General features: G+C 53.2%; 1 protein-coding gene across 1 annotated transcript; it reads left to right on the forward strand.

Moving 5' to 3' along the window:
• The first annotated feature begins 250 nt into the window (after positions 1–250).
• Positions 251–19,539, forward strand: TIE1 (tyrosine kinase with immunoglobulin like and EGF like domains 1). Its single transcript, XM_059689836.1, has 24 exons — positions 251–366; positions 554–708; positions 4,164–4,481; positions 4,559–4,669; positions 5,993–6,148; positions 6,304–6,435; positions 6,599–6,739; positions 6,960–7,088; positions 7,855–8,000; positions 8,479–8,623; positions 9,685–9,843; positions 9,991–10,128; positions 10,323–10,619; positions 11,063–11,353; positions 11,678–11,868; positions 14,463–14,673; positions 14,849–14,959; positions 15,190–15,380; positions 16,323–16,436; positions 16,542–16,612; positions 17,757–17,797; positions 17,883–17,979; positions 18,062–18,161; positions 19,068–19,539. Exons 2-24 carry the CDS (start codon positions 651–653, stop codon positions 19,137–19,139), a joined length of 3,420 nt encoding a protein of 1,139 aa, XP_059545819.1. The 5' UTR covers positions 251–366; positions 554–650; the 3' UTR covers positions 19,140–19,539.
• The last annotated feature ends 705 nt before the right edge of the window (positions 19,540–20,244 follow it).

Below are 20,244 nucleotides of genomic sequence, written 5' to 3' on the forward strand. Positions count from 1 at the left end.
CGAAGGTCCTTTTTGTCCTAGTGTGAGTTCTTTGGTTCCCCTGAGCACATACATTCATGGGCCCACAAAGATCCTTGTGTTACATACGTGAACTGCTCTATAGGATATCCATGTAACTGTGTCCTGGGGCACATAAGGAATCGTTGAGGAATCGTTGGGTTGTACTGTGTGTGTGTGTGTGTGTGTGTGTGTGTGTGCGCTGAGTGGGAGGGGAGACCCCAGAACAATATCCTCCTCCCCATCCCTCTTCAATAGGCGGAAGCCACTGGCTTCCTCCCTTTCCTGCCTCCTGTGTGCTGGCAAGACTAAGGACTGAGAGGAGAAGAGGGGATGGAAAGAAAAATCGGCCCAAAGAACAGTCTCCAGGTCTGTCTTTACCACAACCCTCCCCCCACCTCTAGACCCCAATCCTGGGCCTTCTAGGCCACACCCATCCCCAGCCTATGGAGATCACACTGGGGGGCCTAGGGGGCCTAAAGAAGGATAAGTCCTTCCCACCCCTCCCCCGGGCCACCCCTCCCACCCAAGCCATCTCATTTCCTCTTCCTCTCAGCACCAACACTCACTGACTAGCACAGGCTTAGCAGCCAGACCCAGAGTCACTGACCGTGGGCCCAGCTTGTCCTGGTGGCCCGGTCAGCCTCCAGAGTATGGTCTGGCTGGGGCCCCCTTTGCTGCTCCCCATCGTCTTCCTGGCTTCTCATGTTGGTAAGTCTTCCCCATGATGCACCCAGCCCCCCAAGGCCCTGATTCTACCCCAGTAAACTCTATCATCACTGTCAACAAGTTCATCCATATTGTAATCAGTTAGAAAGTGGGATTGAGGCCAGGAAAACCTAGATAATGGGATCAGGCACTAGAAATCACTGCAGCCTGGGGCTAAATTAGGGGATGAGAAGGGAGGGGAAGGGAGGGGAGGGGAGGGGAGGGGAGGGGAAGGGCCATTAACTGTTGGATCATGAGATCAGTGGGGAACAGCAGGGCCTACAAAGTTTTCAGTGAGTGATCATATGGTCCTTGTGTTGCATTCATTTAATTATTCACTTGACAAACATTCATCAAGAAACAACAATATTCCAGGGGCTGTGCTAAGTGGTGGGCAGCCTCCAGAGCTGCACAGTGATTAACTGATGCTGACCTCCTATGGCTGTTATGGGGTTTAAATGAAGTAATTTACACAGAGCGATTGGCACAATGTGAGGCACTTGGTAGGGGGTTCTGAATAAGCGGTAGCTGATTCCTTCAGTGTGCTGGCCAAAGAACGCACAGGCTGTCTTTGAGTGGTTCACAGTCTAGTGGGGGTTAAACACATAGGCATAAGGAGCTCCAGAATAGTGCTTACTCTGCCTTGGGCAATAGATAAAAAGGGGGTCATGAAAGACTTAACTGAGACCAGCGGTCTTCATTCCAGGCAGCCAGCAATAGATGCAAGTCTTAGAGGCATGGAAGCACCTGGGAGAGGAGGTTCCTAAAGGGAACACAGCCGGAGGAGCAGCATGTGAGCAGCAAGGGGCTTAAGAGCTTGCACTTTGTCCTGAGGGCAATAGGGGCCATGGAAGGTGGTAGGCTAGAGAGACACAAGGTCTTAGCTGGATCACTTTTGGAGGATGTGTTGAGAAAATAGGGGTGTAGCTGTTGGGACTATCAAGGTGAGTAAGGGTGAGGGCTAAGCAAGGATGGGCTTGGAGATGGGGATAAAGTCAAGAGGCTTTGAAGAGACAGGATTTGCAGAATTTGTGACTGATTAGGGCAGACGGTATAATGCTTAAAGGTGTGGACTTGAGAGTCAGACAACCTGGTTCTGCCAGTTACTAATATTATGACCTTGGGCGAGTACTTCTCTAAGTCTTCCTTCCCTGGCTATAAAATTGGGGTAATAACACCTACCTCCCCAGATAGTTAGTATGATAAAATGAGAGAACATAAGTAAAGTGCCTGGCGTACAATTGACCTCCAATAAACATTAAATATTATGACAGTAGGAGTATAAGATGACTCCGAAGTGTGTGTCTCAGGTGGCTGGTGCCATCCGCTGAGTCAGGGAGCACTGAAAAGAGGCAGGTTTGCCCTGGCCAGGTAGCTCAGTTGGAGGGTCATCTCGGACTCCAGAAGGTTGCAGGTTTGATTCCTGGTCAGGGCACATACCTAGGTTTCGGGTTATATCCCTAGTTGGGGCACATACAGGAGTTAACTGATCAATGTTTCTCACATTGATGTTTCTCTCTCTCTCTCTCTCTCTCTCTCTCTCTCTCTCTCTCTCTTTCTCTCTTTCTCAAATCAATTATATATAATATATGTAATCTCCTCGGGTGAGGATTAAAAATATATATATAAAGAAGACGACGACGCAGGTTTGAGAAAGGCTGATGGACAAGCAAGCCCAAGCTGAGAGGCTGTCCCAGGGTTATTGACTCAGAGGTGACATTAAAGCCAAAAAAAGAGAGAACTGCCCTAGCCAGTTTGGCTCAGGGGATAGAGCAGGGGTGGGCAAACTTTTTGACTCGAGGGCCACAATGGGTTCTTAAACTGGACCGGAGGGCCGGAACAAAAGCATGGATGGAGTGGTTGTGTGAACTAATATAAATTCAAAGTAAACATCATTACATAAAAGGGTACGGTCTATTTTTTTTTAGTCTTATTCATTTCAAACGGGCCGGATACGGCGCGCGGGCTGTAGTTTGCCCACGGCTGGGATAGAGCGTCAGCCTACGGATTGAAAGGCCCCAGGTTTGATACTGGTCAAGGACACATGCCCAGGTTGTGGGCTCAATCCCCAGTGGGGGGTGTGCAGGAAGCAGCCTATCAGTGATTCTCTCTCATCATTGATGTTTCTATCTCTCTCTCCCTCTCCCTTCCTCTCTGAAATCAATACACATATATTAAAAACAACAGCAACAACAATAATAACAAAGAATGAGATGCTCAAGGAAGCCTGTAGAATAATTATCACCCTCCTCTGTAAATGGAAAGACAGCAACTTCACTGAAGGGTGTGAGGATTCCTTGGAAATCAGATGCTTGGCACATGGCAGGCGGTCATCAAATGCTAGCTTCATTTACCCTTGGTAGACTTAGGAAGAATATTAGTGGATAAGCTAAGAGGCATTTAAACTAATTACTTGGCAGTTAGCAGGCAGGGACAGAGAAGGAAGGGCTCGGAAAGGTATGGGGTCATGGGCTGAGGAGTCTGGGCTCCACATAGTCAGGCTTGGACTCTGGCTCTACTTGGTTTCTCCCACTCTCTGCCTTACATTGCATGCCCCAGCCGCACTGAATTTGGGCATTGCCCTCTCCGTACCATAATATTTTTCATTCCATGTCTTTACTCAGGCTGTGCCCTCTGCCTAGAATACCCTTTCCTACCACTGACCTATCCCCTCGCTATTCTGTTCACCCTTCTATGTCCTCCTGCTCAGCTTTAAGACCCTCCAGGGAGGTCTCCATCTCCCAGAAGGCATCTCTTCATGCCCTGCAATGGGTGAGGCACCCATCGTCTGTGCTTCCCTGCAAGGCGCCCTGCATTTGACAGGTGTGTCCATGTCTGTTCTCCAGCAAGGCCCGGAGTTCTATGGAAGACAAAGACCTGGGGCCCACCTGTGTCTCTGCACGTTGGCCGGCGCCTGCCCAGGCCTGGCCTCTGTCTCTGGCTTTTTGCTGGGCCCACAGTTCTCTTCCTTTCTGCCCCACAACCACCTGGCTGCAGAACCCAGCCTTTCCGGCCTTAAATCCCAGCACTGCAAACACGTCTAGATTTCTGCCAGCGCTCGATTCTCCTTGGCTCTCCCAGCCTGCACATTCCTAGTGGGGGGCAGGGAGAGTGCAGGGGGGGCAGGGAGAGCGGCTCCCTTGGCAGAGCCATTTGAGAGACAGGTCAGGAAAAGGGGACTGACAGGGAATACAAAGGAAAAGGAGACAGAGGGCCTAGATCATTCTTGCCAGAGCTGGGCTGTAAAGAGAAGCCATCTGGCCGGAGAAAGGAGGGGGCTTTGTTTTTGCTCTTTTAGGATAAAGAGGCTGAAAGGAAAGGGGTCAGTGCACCCGGAAGGGTCAGGAAGGGCTGGGGACGGAAATGCCTGCTCAAGTGCAGAGCCTGAAGGTGGGGAAGAGGGGGAGGGAGGGAGCCTGGGGACCCCGTCAGATCCCAGGACTGCTGTCCCTTTCCAGGTGCAGCAGTGGACCTGACGCTGCTGGCCGACCTGCGCCGCTTGGAGCCGCACCGGTTCTACCTGACCTGTGTGTCTGGGGAGGTCGGCGCTGGCAGGGGCTCGGATGCCTGGGGCCAGGCCTTGCTGCTGGAGAAGGACGACCGCATCGTGCGCACGCCCCGGCCCCGGCCCCCGCCGCAGCTGGCCCGCAACGGCTCGCAGCGGATCACGCTGCGCGGCTTCTCCAAGCCCTCGGACTTGGTGGGCGTCTTCTCCTGCGTGGGCGGCTCCGGGTCCCGACGCACCAGCGTCCTTTACGTGCACAACAGCCCTGGGGGTGAGTCTGGCCCGCTGTCAGGAGGGAGAGGACGGGCTGCCCTTGACCTCTGACCGCACCCTCCATCCACCCCGCAGCCCAGCTGCTCCCCGACAAAGTCACACACACGGTGAACAAAGGGGACACGGCTGTGCTTTCCGCGCGTGTGCTCAAGGAGAAGCAGACAGATGTGATCTGGAAGAGCAATGGTAAGGGGCGCATTTGAGCTGGTCGGGCAGGTAAACCCATAGATCTGACACCCCAACACCTCCATGGCCACCCCTTACCTACCCGTCATTCCCATATACCTGTTACCCCCCTGGCCAATCTCCAGGGCCCCCATATGTCCTGGACCGGGTCCATGAAAGCACCTGCATCCATCTCTAGGTCCAAACTGTCCTCCAGCACCCAGAGGACGGGTGGCATCATGGTCACCTGCCTACTCCCCTGTCACCCCCAAATTAGCATTATGTTAAGCCTTCCCCTATGACTCTCCCCTAGGAGCTAGCAGGCACAGAGCCCAGATGGCGAGGAGCAGCAGCCCCATGAGGGAGAACTGGTAACCAAGTCCTAGTACAGGGAAAGTCTAGATCTGTCCAGATGTGTGCTGGGGCCTGGCCACACCTGGGGAACTCAGCCATCCCATGGAGGAAGCTGTTTTCCCCTACGGTCCCAGAGACCCTCAGACCCACAGCCTTTTGACTGCCTTTTGGGTCCCTGGACTCCTGAAGTCAAGGGGTTTGCCTCCTGAGCTCCAAGCCCTCTGAAGTGATGTGGATAGTCAGGTAGACCCGGGCTCTCTAGAGTCTCCATTCAGTCCTAAGCAAAGAGCCAAGCAGGGCATGGGGCAGGCACAATTGTCTAATATTAGAGTCTGCAGGTCCTGGAGGGAGAGCTCCTGAGAGAAATCCCAGAGTAGGTAACACCTGAACTGTGCCCTAAAGGAGGAATGGGAATTGGCCAAAGAAGGAGGGAGAGCAAAGGCAGGAAGAGAAACCAGCAGTTCAGGAATTCAGGAATGTTAGGAGGCAGGCAGGCTGTGGAGAGGTATGGGGCCAGAGGGCTATGCAGTAGCCAAAGGGTGAAGAAAATGATGTGCTAGGGCATTACCCTGAGGGCAGTGGAGAACTACTGAAGAGGTTAAGCAGGGAGCTGCAGCGGGCTTTGTTGCAGAAAAATACACACTGGCTGCTGAGTAGAGGGCAGATGGGAAAGGGGGAGACAGGAAGCAGAGAGACCGACCACTTAGGAGGCAGTGGAAAGTGGGGACCAGGGTGGCGGGTGGCAGTGGGCCTGGTGAGAAGAGGATGCTTTTGGAGGTGAGAGGAGACAGACTGAGCAGGACTGTGCTTTACTGGCTGGTGGATATGATGGGAGGATGCTCCCCAGCTTTCTGGCTTTTGGGTACTAACACTTTCTGTGCTTTGATGTGCATGATGCACATTGATTCGGCCAGAGCAGAGATGAGCAGAGGGAGGGGACACCAGCTCTCGCGTGGTACTGAGGCCCCTGACCCGCTTATGCCCCCTCAGGATCCTACTTCTATACCCTGGACTGGCATGAGGCCCAGGATGGGCGGTTCCTGCTGCAGCTCCCAAATGCACAGCCACCAATGAGCGGCATCTACAGTGCCACCTACCTGGAAGCCAGCCCCCTGGGCAGTGCCTTCTTTCGGCTCATCGTGCGCGGTTAGGGGCTAGGAGCAGGGGTGGTGGCTGGTGTGGGAGGTTGGGAGCCCTGTGGGTACTTCCTGTGGGTCCCCAGGGCTGCCCCAGCCCTCGGCAGCAGTGGTCAGGTGCGGTCAGGTGCGTGAGGGTCAGCTGCTGAAAGCACATTCCTCCAGGCTGTGGGCCAGGGCGCTGGGGACCAGGCTGTACCAAGGAATGCCCAGGCTGCCTGCATGGAGGTGTTTGCCATGACCAGGATGGCGAGTGTGTATGCCCCCCTGGATTCACTGGCACCCGCTGCGAGAAGGGTAAGGAGGAGGGGGAGCTAGGACCTAGGTAGGAGAGGATGCCTGTCTGGGGGAAGAAAGACCCTTGAATCATGGGGATGGAGCTTGAAGGATGAGAGAGTACCAAGTAGGTCCCGTACCCTGGGACCTACAGAAACCTCTACACCACATGGCCTCTTCCCAGCCTGCAGAGAGGGCCATTTTGGACAGAGCTGCCAGGAGCAGTGCCCAAGTACATCAGGCTGCCGGGGCCTCACCTTCTGCCTCCCAGACCCCTACGGCTGTTCTTGTGGATCTGGCTGGAGAGGAAGCCAGTGCCAGGAAGGTATGCACTAACCCACTCTCCGCAGTCCCTGACCCAGAGAACTGGCATGAGCTTGGCCTAAACCCTTTACTCTGGCCTTGACTTGCACACCAGGCCCTCCACAGTCCCCTGCTCACCGGACCAGTGCCCTCTCCACCCAGCCTGTCATTACTCAGGCCCCAGCCATGCCTTTGTTGCCCCCCTGACCTGTGTCCCTCTAACATACCCTTTCTGTTTCCAGCCTGTGCCCCTGGTCATTTCGGGGCGGATTGCAGCCTCCAGTGCCAGTGTCAGAATGGCGGCACTTGTGACCGCTTCAGTGGCTGTGTCTGCCCCCCCGGATGGCATGGAGTGCACTGTGAGAAGTCAGGTATGAACACATGGGTCTCAGGTCCTTCAAGATAAGCCAGCCTTCACCAGACACATCTCCCTGTTAATGCTCTAAGTCCTGCCCTCAGGGAGCTCATGGTCTGGGAGCAGTTCTCACCACCCAATCTGTACCATCCGTATAGAGATGAGCAGAAGCCCAGAGTGAGTGGTAGCCCAAAAAAGGCCCTAAACACTCTGAGGCGGTCAGAGAGGGCTTCTTGGAAGAGGTGAGATCTAAGATGGAATATGAAGGACAAAAGAGAGATGGCTGGGCAGAGAGCATGGACAAAAGCTTGGGGACCAGGGGAGTGGAGTAAGGGGAGGCTGGGGCGTGGTCAGAAGGGGTCACATCTTGGGGACTTTGAATGGCAGGCAATAGTTTGCACTTAATATGATGGGGACAGGAAGGAATTGTTGAAGAGGCACAGGGTAGTCAGATTTGTGTTTAAGAAAGGACCCCAGCTGCCGGGAGAACCCAAATGATTGTGCAGGGCTCGTGTTCTAGTCATGAGGCTGAGGCTGTGAAGCCCGCCCTGGTTTCGGTATGAAAGGCTCTTAGGAGGTGGGGGTGCAAGAGATAGACTCTGCAGCTGATCAGAGGACCTTAGAGGACTCACACGGGACTTAGCTGGCTTTCAGGCTTGAGTGAGTGACTGGGCAGACGGCAGTGCCTCCACTGAGATGCATGACACAAGATGAAGGGCACTTTGGCGGTCATGTGTCTGCCCCTGTGATGGCTCCAGGATAAGTGTCCTTCCTCTCCCTAGACCGGATCCCCCAGATCCTAGATGTGGCCTCAGAACTGGAGTTCAACTTTGGGACGATGCCCCGTATCAACTGTGCAGCTGCTGGAAACCCCTTCCCAGTACCAGGCAACATGGAGCTCCGCAAGCCAGACGGCACCGTCCTCCTGGTCAGCCCCCGCATCCCAACCCAGGGCCCCTGACCGCCAGCCTTACAGTTGGTCCCTCAGACCTCTGACCCCTTAAGGCTTTCCGCCAGCTCTACCCACTGGCCTGAGGAAGGTTCAAATGGGGTCTAACTGATTGTTGAGGGGCTGCCTCCTGGCCTCTGTCCCCTCATCAGTCTAGACCAGTGGTTCTCAACCTTCCTAATGCCGCGACCCTTCAATACAGTTCCTTATGTTGTGGTGACCCCCAACCATAAAATTTTTTTCGTTGCTACTTCATAAATGTAACTTTGCTACTGTTATGAATCGTAATGTAAATATCTGATATGCAGGATGTATTTAGGCGACCCCTGTGAAAGGGTCGTTCGACCGCCAAAGGGGTCGCGACCCACAGGTTGAGAACCACTGGTCTAGACAGATGTGTACCTGCCACATGGATATACATTGTCTTTGGTTTGCCCCCTTCCCCTGTCTCTCTCAGTCTACCAAGGCCATTGTGGAGCCAGATAGGACTACAGCTGAGTTTGAGGTGCCGAGTTTGGCTCTTGGGGACAGTGGACTCTGGGAATGCCGTGTGTCCACGTCTGGTGGTCAAGACAGCCGGCGCTTCAAGGTCAATGTCAAAGGTCAGTGATGTCCACGGAGGATGAACACTAGCTGGTGCTGCTCAGACTGGGCATCGTAGCAGAAAGGGCAAGGGCATCTCAGGTCACAGCCCAGGCAAAGAAGAGGGCATATGGTCAACCAGAGATCTAGGCTGGACAGTACCAGAGTGGGAGTATTGCTCAGTCCCATCTGGAAAAGACATCCTGTGCCCCCAAAATGGGACACCCCCTGGCCTCACCCAGCTTCCTGCCTGGCCATGCTGGTCCTCTCCACCTCCCACAGACACACAGTGGCCTTTACCTCTCTGCCTCTGGGATGCTACTTCACCCTCTGACCCACACCATAGGGCACTCGTGTCAGGAGAGGGTGACCCAGAGGTGAAATGAGGAGGGAGCTGCCAGTGCCCAGGACTGCTCAGAACAGAGCATGCCCACCTGGTCCAGGTGTCCCTTCACCTTCTCCAGCACCATAAGCCTTGGCCATTCACACCCCCTGCCGCCTCTTGGTTCTTCTTTCCCTCTGGTCCCCGCACTCCCTCCTCCCCACGTAAGCCCCCGACTTCTCAGTTCCCCCTTTCACTCTTCCCACTTGCTCACCATGCCCCTTCCACCACTCTGCAGCTCCCCCCCACCAGGAAATATTAGCATGGCCCTAGGGCTCCACCTCCAGCCTTTCTCTTCTCACTTCCCCCAGGCTTTGTACTCAGACAATTTAGGTTCTAATCCTCACTCTACAAATTCCTAGCTTCATCGCCTTAAGCAGGTTACTTAGCCCCTCATAGCTTGTTTCTCTCTGTAAAGTGAAGATATCAGCGCTCACTTGACAGGGTTGCTATGAAGAGTAAATTAGATGATGCACTTAAACATGTATCATAGTGCTAGATCCTTGTGCCCATGCTGCCCAGGGGGGGCAGAACTCTGTCGTCCTTGGGCCCTGGCCACTCTGGTCATCTGTTGAAGTTGGCCTCCCCAGTCCAGATCCAAACCGAGACCCACGGTGTCTCTGTTGGCCAGAGTCCTCTCATGTTTCTGAGGACGGGGTGGGCTTTCTGGGCCATGCCTTACCCTGAGTCTCCTGGCAGTACCCCCGGTGCCTCTGACTGCTCCTGGGCTCCTGGCCAAGCAGAGCCGCCAGCTTGTGGTGTCCCCGCTGGTCTCCTACTCTGGGGACGGACCCATTACCTCTGTCCGCCTGCACTACCGGCCCCAGGACAGCACCAGGGCCTGGTCCTCCATTGTGGGTGAGTGGGGAGAGAGCTGGGGTGGGACAGCGGTATTGGGTAAGAATGAGGGCAGGGAGAGTGGTGTAAGGGGAAGAAAGGGCTGAAGGGAGAATGGTGGCTTCTGGAAAAGACCGAATGATGTATGCTGTTGCACCCCACCCTCAGTGGACCCCAGTGAGAATGTGACCTTAATGAACCTGAGGCCGAAGACAGGATACAATGTCCGTGTGCAGCTGAGCCGACCAGGGGAAGGCGGGGAGGGGGCCTGGGGACCTCCCACCCTCATGACCACAGACTGTCCTGGTGAGAAGCCAAGAGTCATTCTTTCCTGTCCCATAGGGATTACTATCCCGTGCACTCAGGGTTGTCAATCTTATCACCCCCCGGGCCTCTGCCTTTCCCATTTGATGTTGTCCCACCTTGCCCCCTGAGGATCACTGCACTGTCCAGCCCCAAGGACTCACTGGACAGTTCTGACCCTTGACCTCTGGCCCCAGAGCCCTCGTTGCAGCCATGGCTGGAGGGCTGGCATGTGGAGGGCCCTGACCGGTTGCGAGTGAGCTGGTCCTTACCCTCGGTGCCTGGGCCACTGGTGGGCGATGGTTTCCTGCTGCGCCTGTGGGACGGGGCACGGGGACAGGAGCGGCGGGAGAATGTCTCGTCCCCCCAGGCCCGCACCACTCTCCTGACGGGACTCACGCCTGGCACCCACTACCAGCTGGATGTGCGGCTCTACCACTGCACCCTCCTGGGCCCTGCCTCGCCCCCGGCACGCGTGCTTCTGCCCCTCAGCGGTATGCTCGAGAAGGGGAGAAGGGCTCAGAGTGAGGAGAGGACAGGGACACATGAGACCCAGAAGGACATGGGAGGTTACAGGACACTGGATGGATGTGGAGAAAACCCAGGGCACATGGAAAACATGGGCATAGGAGGACCTACAACATCAAGCATACATGGACATGGGGAGGACATGGGACAGGGGCAACACAGGGCAAGGGGGACATGAGGAGGACCTAGAACTCCTGGGATTTAAGGAGAATAAGGGGAAGCAGAAGCTCAAGGGTGAAGGAGATCATAGGGAGAGGAAGTCAGCCCAAGATGGAAGGACGAGGTTGGCAGGGTAGCTCCCATTCTGGGGTCCTCAGAGGGGACACCACTAGAGCGGATGACCTAGCTGACCCACAGCTCCATAACTTGGTCCTTTCTGAGCCCTGCCTTTCCATCCTCATCTCTTCAGGACCCCCAGCGCCCCGACACCTCCATGCTCGGGCCCTTTCGGACTCTGAGATCCAGCTCACGTGGCAGCGCCCAGAGGCTCCGGCTGGGCCTATATCCAAGTACATTGTGGAGGTGCAGGTGGCTGGAGGCTCAGGAGACCCACTGTGGATGGATGTGGACAGGCCCGAGGAGACAAACACCATCGTCCGCGGCCTCAATGCCAGCACACGCTACCTCTTCCGTGTGCGGGCCAGTGTCCAGGGTCCCGGTGACTGGAGCAAGATGGTAGAAGAGTCTACCCTGGGCAATGGTGAGAGAGCCAGGTCCATGGGGACTTCCAGGCCCTGGGGTCAGACTCAGCAATCCCTCCCTCCACATGATCCTCTGCCTTGGAGCTAGGGCATCCCAGGCAACTTCCCAACAAGTGACACAAGCCCTGGCCCTTCCCTCCTTATGACCTTCTGTCCTAGTGCTGGGAAAATCATGTCACCCCAGTCACCCATGGGCCCTAGGCCTGACATCCCGGAACCCTCCCTAGTACTGGAATCTCTGACCTCTCCCTCTGTGTGACCCCATGGTGGCCTCTGGGTTTCCTGACCCAGGGGTCCCCATGATCTGCCCATCTTATGTCCAGGGCTGCAGAGCGAGGGCCCAGTCCAAGAGGTCCGGGCAGCACAAGAGGGCCTAGATCAACAGCTGATCCTGGCTGTGGTGGGCTCCATGTCTGCCACATGCCTCACCATCCTGGCTGCCCTCTTAACCCTGGTGTGCATCCGCAGAAGCTGCCTGCACCGCAGACGCACCTTCACCTACCAGTCAGGATCGGTCAGTCACCTACCTGTCCCAGCCCTGGGGCACATGCATGCAGACCCTATGTGTATATGTTTCTACCTATGTACAGACAAGTACTTGTACACCCGAGCATGTGTTTGTGTGTGTGTGTGTGTGTGTGTGTGTGTGTGTGTGTGTGTGTGAGAGAGAGAGAGAGAGAGAGAGAGAGAGAGAGAGAGAGAGAGAGAGAGAGAGAAATTTGTTGCAGGTATAAAACTACACCTAATGACACCTAAGGGCATAAAATACCCATTTCTTTATTTCTCTAAAACTGAACTCAGCTTATGAGCCCATTGCTATTAGTGGTGAAACATTTCATATTCCTAATTCAAAATAACTTGGTCATGTCTATATTTCACTATGGTCATTTCAGGAGTCGCCCCCTTCTCCATGGGGGTGATCTAAGCCTACGTAGCATGGTGATATTGTGGAGGGGCACCCGAACTTCATGCTGGCCTCTGTCCTGACAAGCCCTCCCCAACTTGGGAGCCGGCTTCCATCTGCATACAGCTGTGGCTGATGGTCTCAGCCCTTCTCTGGCCTCCTGCCAACAGACTACTTATTCTGCGAACTACTCATCCCATCCTCCATCCTTCCAATCCCAGGGCTTCCATGGGGAGACTTAAGTACTCTGGGTGCTTCCCTGTACCCTACAGAGGACAGCATATCCTACAACCCTCAAACCCATTGTTACTGCCCTTTATACAGCTGTTTCTACCACCATAGCCTCGTGCTGGGCCTGCAGCCTCACCCATTGCTCCTTGAGAAAGGAAACACAAACCTCCACTCTTCCTGGCCTCCCTGCACACCTGTCTGAGTTTTCTGTCCTCCTGTAGTCCTTAGGAGTGAGGGCAGGAGGCTGGCTCATCTTCCAGGACCGTGTCCGCTCATCTTGTCACCTCCATTTCTCACCTCCCCCCACCTCTCTCCCTCTCCTTGGTCCTGTCTCCTCTGAGATCTTTGCCACTGTTGCAACTTATGACCTGAACTCTGCCCTTTTTCCTCCAAGCCTGGACTCTTGATATTTACAACCAAGCTCTGGCATTTCAAAAAAAGACCCTCTTCTCTCTCAAGGGCTAATCCTTGTGATAGAAAGCCTAGTGTCCAGAGCTATTGTCTCTGCCATGCTTTAAAAACCCCTTTCAGAGATTCAGTTGGCTTCTTTGTTCAGGCTGCATGGGCCCTTCCCCTTCGGTCAGTGTGTACCAAAAGCTGCCACTGCTATGGTGGGGAGGGTAATGGGTACAAATGTTGGGGAAAGGAGGTAGGAAAGCAGCTTTTAACATGTGTTATGCTAACATATACCAAGATATACCCCTGCTACATGTGCCTGTGTGGGTGGGTGCCATGAGTGGGTGCCATGTGTGCATGCACGTGTATATCCCCATGAGCACTGCCATGTGTGTATGCCTCTGTCCCTCTGCTTGTGCTCCTCCATGTGCACATGTCCATGTGGACCTCTGCATGGATGCACCTGCATACAGTACCACTGCTAGAACATGCATGTGCTGGTGTGTGACTTCAGCTGTCCGTGTCTCATGCAAATCAGTGTGATCCATGTCCCCACCCCTTCCCCATGAAGCTGGGAGCCCCCCATCATGGCTGTCTTAGCACCTCTTCCAGTTCTCATATTGGCAGCTAACCTTGTCCTGTTCTACGGTTTCCTTATTCTGCTGTCAGCCTTGCCCGGGCGGTCCAGCTCCTACTCAGTTGGGGGCAATGACAAACATTCCCCTTTGTTATGGTCTTTCTATCTTTAGGCCCCAGGGTGGTTTTAGAGCTATGGGCGAATGCCAAGTGGGTGGATGGTGATAACTCGGCTTCTACTGCTATGGAGAAGAAAGCTCCTCCACTGGCTTAGAGCTAGGAATGTGCTCAATAAATGAAACCTAGCCCTGGCCAGTGTGGCTCAGTTAGTTGGGGGTCACCAAAGGCTTGCTGGTTTGATTCTCAGTCAGGGTACATGCGGGGGTTGTGGGCTCTGTCCCCAGTAGAGGGCATGCAGGAGGCAGATGATCGATGTTTCACTCTCACATTAATATTTCTCTCTCTCTCTAAGAATCAATGTAAAAACATAATTAAATAAGAAAGAAAGGAAGAAAGAAAGAAAGAAAGAAAGAAAGAAAGAAAGAAAGAAAGAAAGAAAGATTCCTAGCCACTGCCCTAGGCTGAAGTCCTCTCCAGAGCATCCTTGGTGACAAAAAGGCCTGGTTGTGGGATCAGCTCACTGCTTCCCATCACAACTCATTCCAATTCCTTTCTATTTCAAATGTTAGATATATCATCCTCCCATTGACTTAGATTGTGGCCTCTAGTGACTTTACCTATTCCTTGTTCTTTCTGTGCCCCACACACCCCCAGGCTACAGCCTCTCTCAGTGGACATCTGTCCACCCAACGGCCCACCCATGGCTCCATCTCCTATGGTTCTGCCTCAGTATGTTCTCTGCTGTGTGTGTGTCCCTAGCTGGCCACCAGATGCCCTCTGTCTGGGTCTCCATTATCTAACCATTCTTTGTCTATTGGTGCCTCTTGCTGACCACATGTCTCTTGCATGGACTGTCTGCCCACTTGTCCCATCCTATGAAGGGTGAAGAGACCATCCTGCAGTTCAGCTCAGGCACGTTGACACTGACCCGGCGACCAAAACCACAGCCTGAGCCTCTGAGTTACCCGGTGCTGGAGTGGGAGGACATCACCTTTGAGGACCTCATCGGGGAGGGGAACTTCGGCCAGGTCATCCGGGCCATGATCAAGAAGGACGGGCTCAAGATGAACGCAGCGATCAAGATGCTGAAAGGTCTGCTGGGAGTGATCTTTGACCCCCCCCTTCAACCCACTCCTGACCCTCTCCTTTGTCCTACAGATCCCAGGCCCCATCTTGCTCCCTCCAGTAACTGACCTCAGCCCTTACCAGCTCATGTCCTTTGTCCAGAATTATTTCTGGCAAAAGTGATACTGGATTCTTTACACAGAATACGCCTCTGAAAATGACCATCGTGACTTTGCGGGAGAACTGGAAGTTCTGTGCAAATTGGGGCATCACCCCAATATCATCAACCTCTTAGGAGCCTGTGAGAACCGAGGTGAGCCCCCATCTTATCACCTACCCCTTTTTCGAAACCCCCATTATCAGCTATCACCTCTTCCACATCAGTACCTTGCTGGGAGCTTCAGGTTACCTAGCCATCACTATTCATTCTCCTCCATGCCTTATGCTCCCTGTCTACTATTGTTGGTACTTGCGGCCACCAGCTTGTATATAAATTGTATAAACTGTATATAAATTCCTACCATGTATCTCCCCACCCCCCAGGTTACCTGTATATTGCTATCGAATATGCCCCCTATGGAAACTTGCTAGATTTTCTGCGGAAAAGCCGGGTTCTGGAAACAGACCCAGTTTTTGCCCGAGAACATGGAACAGCCTCCACCCTCAGCTCCCGGCAGCTGCTACGTTTTGCCAGTGATGCTGCCAATGGCATGCAGTACCTGAGTGAGAAGCAGGTGTGTGTGTGTGTGAGTGTGAGAGTGCAGGGAGGGAAGGTGTGTTAGAGGGAGGAGGGGGGCCAATGGACCGACCTCAGGAGATAAAATAAGCAGGCTCTGCTTGGATCTGGGATTGAGGAATTGAGAAAAGGAAATGACCCCAAGTGCTGGCCTGGGGAGTGGGTGAGAGGACAGGACGAGAAGCAGGTCTGGAGGAGGTATTGTTTTTGAAGCATTTGAGGAACATCTTGATGGAGGTGTTGAGTTAGCAGTTGTAGATACCACCCTAGAACTCAGGAGAGAGGCTGGAGACAACAATCTGGAAACTGTCACCATTAGGTGGTGATGCTAATAGTAGGGGAGGGATGGAGAAGGTAAAGGAGGAGCAGAGAATGGAGGCTGTAACACAAACCCAAGGATACCCTGCTTGTATTAAAGGAGAGAGGAACAGCAGTAGTAGGGAACATGAGACTGAGAGAAGGCATTTTAAACGTAGGAAAGTTTTGAGTATCTTTGAAAGCAGAGGGACACAGCACAGAGGGAGGAGTTGATGGAAAGAGATCTCTGAGGAAGGTGGAGGGTTGAGTGGAGACTTGGAACTCAAGATAAAGGGTCAATTTGGGAAAAGAAGGGCCTTCCCCACCCTCATCAATTAAGGGCGAGAAAGGTAGAACCATGCAAAGAGGGGAAACACCAGGGCCCCAGGAAGAGGGATACACCTGAGCTTGGCCATAGACATATCACAGAAAGGAAGGGATGACAGCAGGCAGCACTGTGATTTTTTTCAAGCAGGAGTTGATGTTCCAGGAGAAGACCTGGGTGGGTGGGAAGAAGGGTAAGGGCTGCTAAAGGCTCTGAGGGTGGCCATGAAAACTGGCTATGGGGTAGGACCCTTCACTGGCCCAGGGGTCCTGGGATCACTCATTCCCAGTCTTCCCTGACTTCTCACTGTGCCTCCAGTTCATCCACAGGGACCTGGCTGCCCGAAATGTGCTGGTCGGAGAGAACCTGGCCTCCAAGATTGCCGACTTCGGCCTTTCTCGTGGGGAGGAGGTCTATGTGAAGAAGACAATGGTAAATCTCAGTCCTCGCTCAGATTCCATGCCTGGTCCTGCTCCCCAGAGCCCTCTAAACAGGCCCTTCCTCCTCACCCAACCCCTCAAACCCACTCTCTCCCAGGGGCGGCTCCCTGTGCGCTGGATGGCCATTGAGTCCCTGAACTACAGCGTCTATACCACCAAGAGTGATGTGTGAGTGTGGGGCAGGAAGGGGTAGGAGGGCTTGGTCTCCCAAGGTTGCACACAGGCATAACCTGGACACATTGCATACATGTCTCAAGTAGTCCAAGGCATGACTTGGCTGCCCCTAGGCTGTGTTCCAGGTGTGGCACAGGTGTGATGCAGGAGTATCTTGGGTATATCTTGGTGATGCCCAGCATCTTAGTGGGAAGGTAGGGGACCTAGCTGGAAGGAAATTTTGTCTTAGAAGGTGTTTCAGTGGTAGGATTGGAGTAGGGTAGTTTAGGGCAGTGTTTGTGTAAGAGACTGGGAGATGTCTTAGAGAGGTTTGGGGTGCTGGTGGATAATGCCCAGGTCAATGGGGAGAGACCATGCAGGAATGTTCTTACCTTTCTCTCTAAAGGGCAGGTCATCCCCATATGAGGGCCTAACCAGAACATGACCCCAAAGACTCCTTCTCTGTGCTCCTATCTCCAGACCTTGGCACACTCCTTCCCCTCTCTCTGAGAAAAGTAGCCTGCCCAGCCCTCCAGTCATGGCTGTGCCTATTTGCCCCAAGCCCTGGCCTGCCCGGCTCCCTGTCCACCACATGATCACCCCTCTGACCATCACTTGCCTACTTCCTTCTTCTGCTTCCAAAACCCCTAGATTCCCTCCCCCCACTAAAACTCCTACCCTGGCCTCACCTGGCTCTCATGTGCACGGGGGTCGTTACACTATAAGAGCCAGTTAAGAGCAAGGGCTTTGGAGTCAGATTACCAGGGTCTGAATCCCAGTTCTGCCACTTACTCTTTGTGTGACCTTGGGCAAGCCAGCTAGCCTCTCATTGCCTCAGTGTTGCCATCTATAAAATGGGGATAAGGACAGTACCTATGTCATAGGGTTGGTGTGAGGGTTAAATGTATTAACATATACATTAAATGATCAGTGCCCGGCCTATAGTAAATGTGCAATAAAAATGTTAGCTATGATTACATTGAGCCTGGGCGGAACCAAGAAGGAATTTCAATGGAGCAGAGACCACAACTGGCCACGGCCAATACTTACAGAATAGACACGTGCAGAGGCTGGGATGGGCTACAAACCTGGGGTAGGTAGACACTAAAATGCTGGCCCCAGGGCCTAAAGGTAACTAAGTGCATCCTCCTCATTTCAGCTGGTCCTTTGGGGTCCTCCTCTGGGAGATCGTGAGCCTTGGTGAGTCCCATCCCCCCACCCCCCAGGGTGCCCCACGTTACCCTTCTGGAGCCCTGGGCTGAGGGAGCTTTGTCCCCTCCTGCAGGGGGCACACCCTACTGTGGCATGACCTGTGCTGAGCTCTATGAGAAGCTGCCTCAGGGCTACCGCATGGAGCAGCCTCGGAACTGTGATGATGAAGTGTGAGTTGCCTCAGCCTTGAGCCTTGTGACCCCATCACCCCAGTTGGCCCAACCCCTCATCTCAGTAATGTCCCATCTGCAGGTACGAACTGATGCGTCAGTGCTGGCGAGACCGCCCAAACGAGCGACCCCCCTTTGCCCAGATTGCGCTGCAGCTGGGCCGAATGCTGGAAGCCAGGAAGGTGAGGAGGCGGGGTGATGAGGCTAGTGCTCACCAGGCTCACAGGACTGCCCTTGCATAGGAGCCAGCATCAGCCTCTGGGTGCCCATCCTCACCACTAGTTGCCACCTCAGCTAGACCAGGCCCCCTTTCCACTCTCAATAGGTTGGACATTAGGTCCTTCTAAACTTTTCCAAGGCCTCTACTAGCCCCAGCAGGTCCCAGGTCCCAGACTGCTTGCCTGTCCTCCTCTGCTGACGCCATCAGCCCTTTCTCATCTAGGACACCTCTCCTCACCTGTCACAGAGCCAGAGTGCAATGCATGGGTGGTCAGCTGAGAATATGGATGGATGAATGGATGAATGGTACAGGAAATGAATGAATAGAATTAGTGGATAGATGATATATTCACATGATATAATCATATGAATAAACACAAAGTTAAATAACTGAATCTTATAACCAAGTAAATAAACAAATTATCAAGTAAATATAAATGAAGAAATATATCACAATTAATGTAATACTTTTGTAAACGCAAAGAGTTCCTCATAGAATTAATGACTAAATAGCAATAGGAATTAGTAAAGTATCTTAAGAATTAAAGAATGGTTAAAATAATCATGTAAATAGGTAAATTGTCAAAAATAGCTTTATAAATAAATTAATAAGTGAATGAATGAATGAATTGAATGAATAAATGAGAAAAAAATCCATTGGATGAATGCATGAAAAAATGAACAACTGTGTCAAGGGCCTCTCACCTGAGCCTCCAACTGTGGTGGATTGCCCTGCTGTTTTGGGCTGGTGGAGGATTCTTGAGTCTCCAGAACAAACCAGTGTCTTTCAAGATACCCCAACCACATGGAAGTCAGGGACCTCCAGGCCCCCATCCCTGGCCCCCACTAAAGTTTGCTCTGCTCCCTAGGCTTATGTGAACATGTCCCTGTTCGAGAACTTCACTTACGCGGGCATCGACGCTACAGCTGAGGAGGCCTGAGCTGCTGTCCAGGCAGAACCTGGCTCTGCTGGTCAGAGCAAAACGCTCTCCAACCTGTGACTTCTGATCCTTGTAGCCTCTGACCTGAGCTGCCTCAAGGATTTTTTTTTTAACTTAAGGAAGACAAGAGGGGATCCAGGGAAGGGGTGGGCTTAGGGGAATTGGGTCCTCATCCTTTGAAGTTGCTCCCCTGCCCCCTGCATTACTCTTACAGCTGCCTTCACATCCTTCCTCCTAGTTCGCCTGCTCCACATAAGTGCTCCTCTCCTACTCCCCACACTCAACCCTCTGCTTCTGCTCCTCCACCCAAGCCAGCCCTTGCATCGCTAACATCCCCTATTCAGCTGCTCCCCACTCCTGGCCTTGTAATCAGAAAAAATAAATGCTCTGAGAAGCTCCATCCAATGTGTTCCTTTTACTGCTGGCCAATCCCAGGGAAAAGCTGAACCAAAGACAGAGAAACTAGACTTTCCAGGAAAAAAAACACTTTTGTAGACCTGGTCCCCCTGTTGGGATTGCTTCTCCATGATGGGAGGTGTTCTGGAAGAACTATTTCACACCTATACCACCCCTACATCTTGGCCATATGAGAAGTCCAGTTTTCCCCTGATCTCTTCGCTACTCTCCTGCCCTATCACCAACATGTCTCCCTGTATCTCTAGGTAGTTGCCAACCTAGCATTCTTTGCTCTGTCCAAACAGTCCATGCCAGGATCAGCTGCAGTCCAGCCTCAGCTCAAACTGACATCTCAGCACCAGACAGATTCTGGCCTGTCTGGAGCTCCCATTTTTATTTATGTCTCTAGGCAGCCTTTCCTGGCTTGGTAACCACCTTACTGCCCAGCATATGGACCCCAAAAGAGGAAGACATTTTCAGCCAGCCATAGTAGAACTCCTATGCCTTCCTCGGGGTCTCCAAGTGTGTTGGGAGGTGCTCCCTGTCCTGAAAGCTAGTCCCATGTCCTACTCCATGCCATGTGGCCTTCAGGCTTGCCTATCCTTTTGGTTTCTCGCTGCTGGCCTCTCACTGATCCTTAGGAAACAACACTTTTCTTGCTTCACACATTTTTTTCAGTGAATCAGATGAAATCAAAGAATGCATAACA

The sequence above is a fragment of the Myotis daubentonii genome, chromosome 3, assembly GCF_963259705.1.
Source record: "Myotis daubentonii chromosome 3, mMyoDau2.1, whole genome shotgun sequence".
In the NCBI taxonomy this organism is placed as follows: Eukaryota; Metazoa; Chordata; class Mammalia; order Chiroptera; family Vespertilionidae; genus Myotis; species Myotis daubentonii.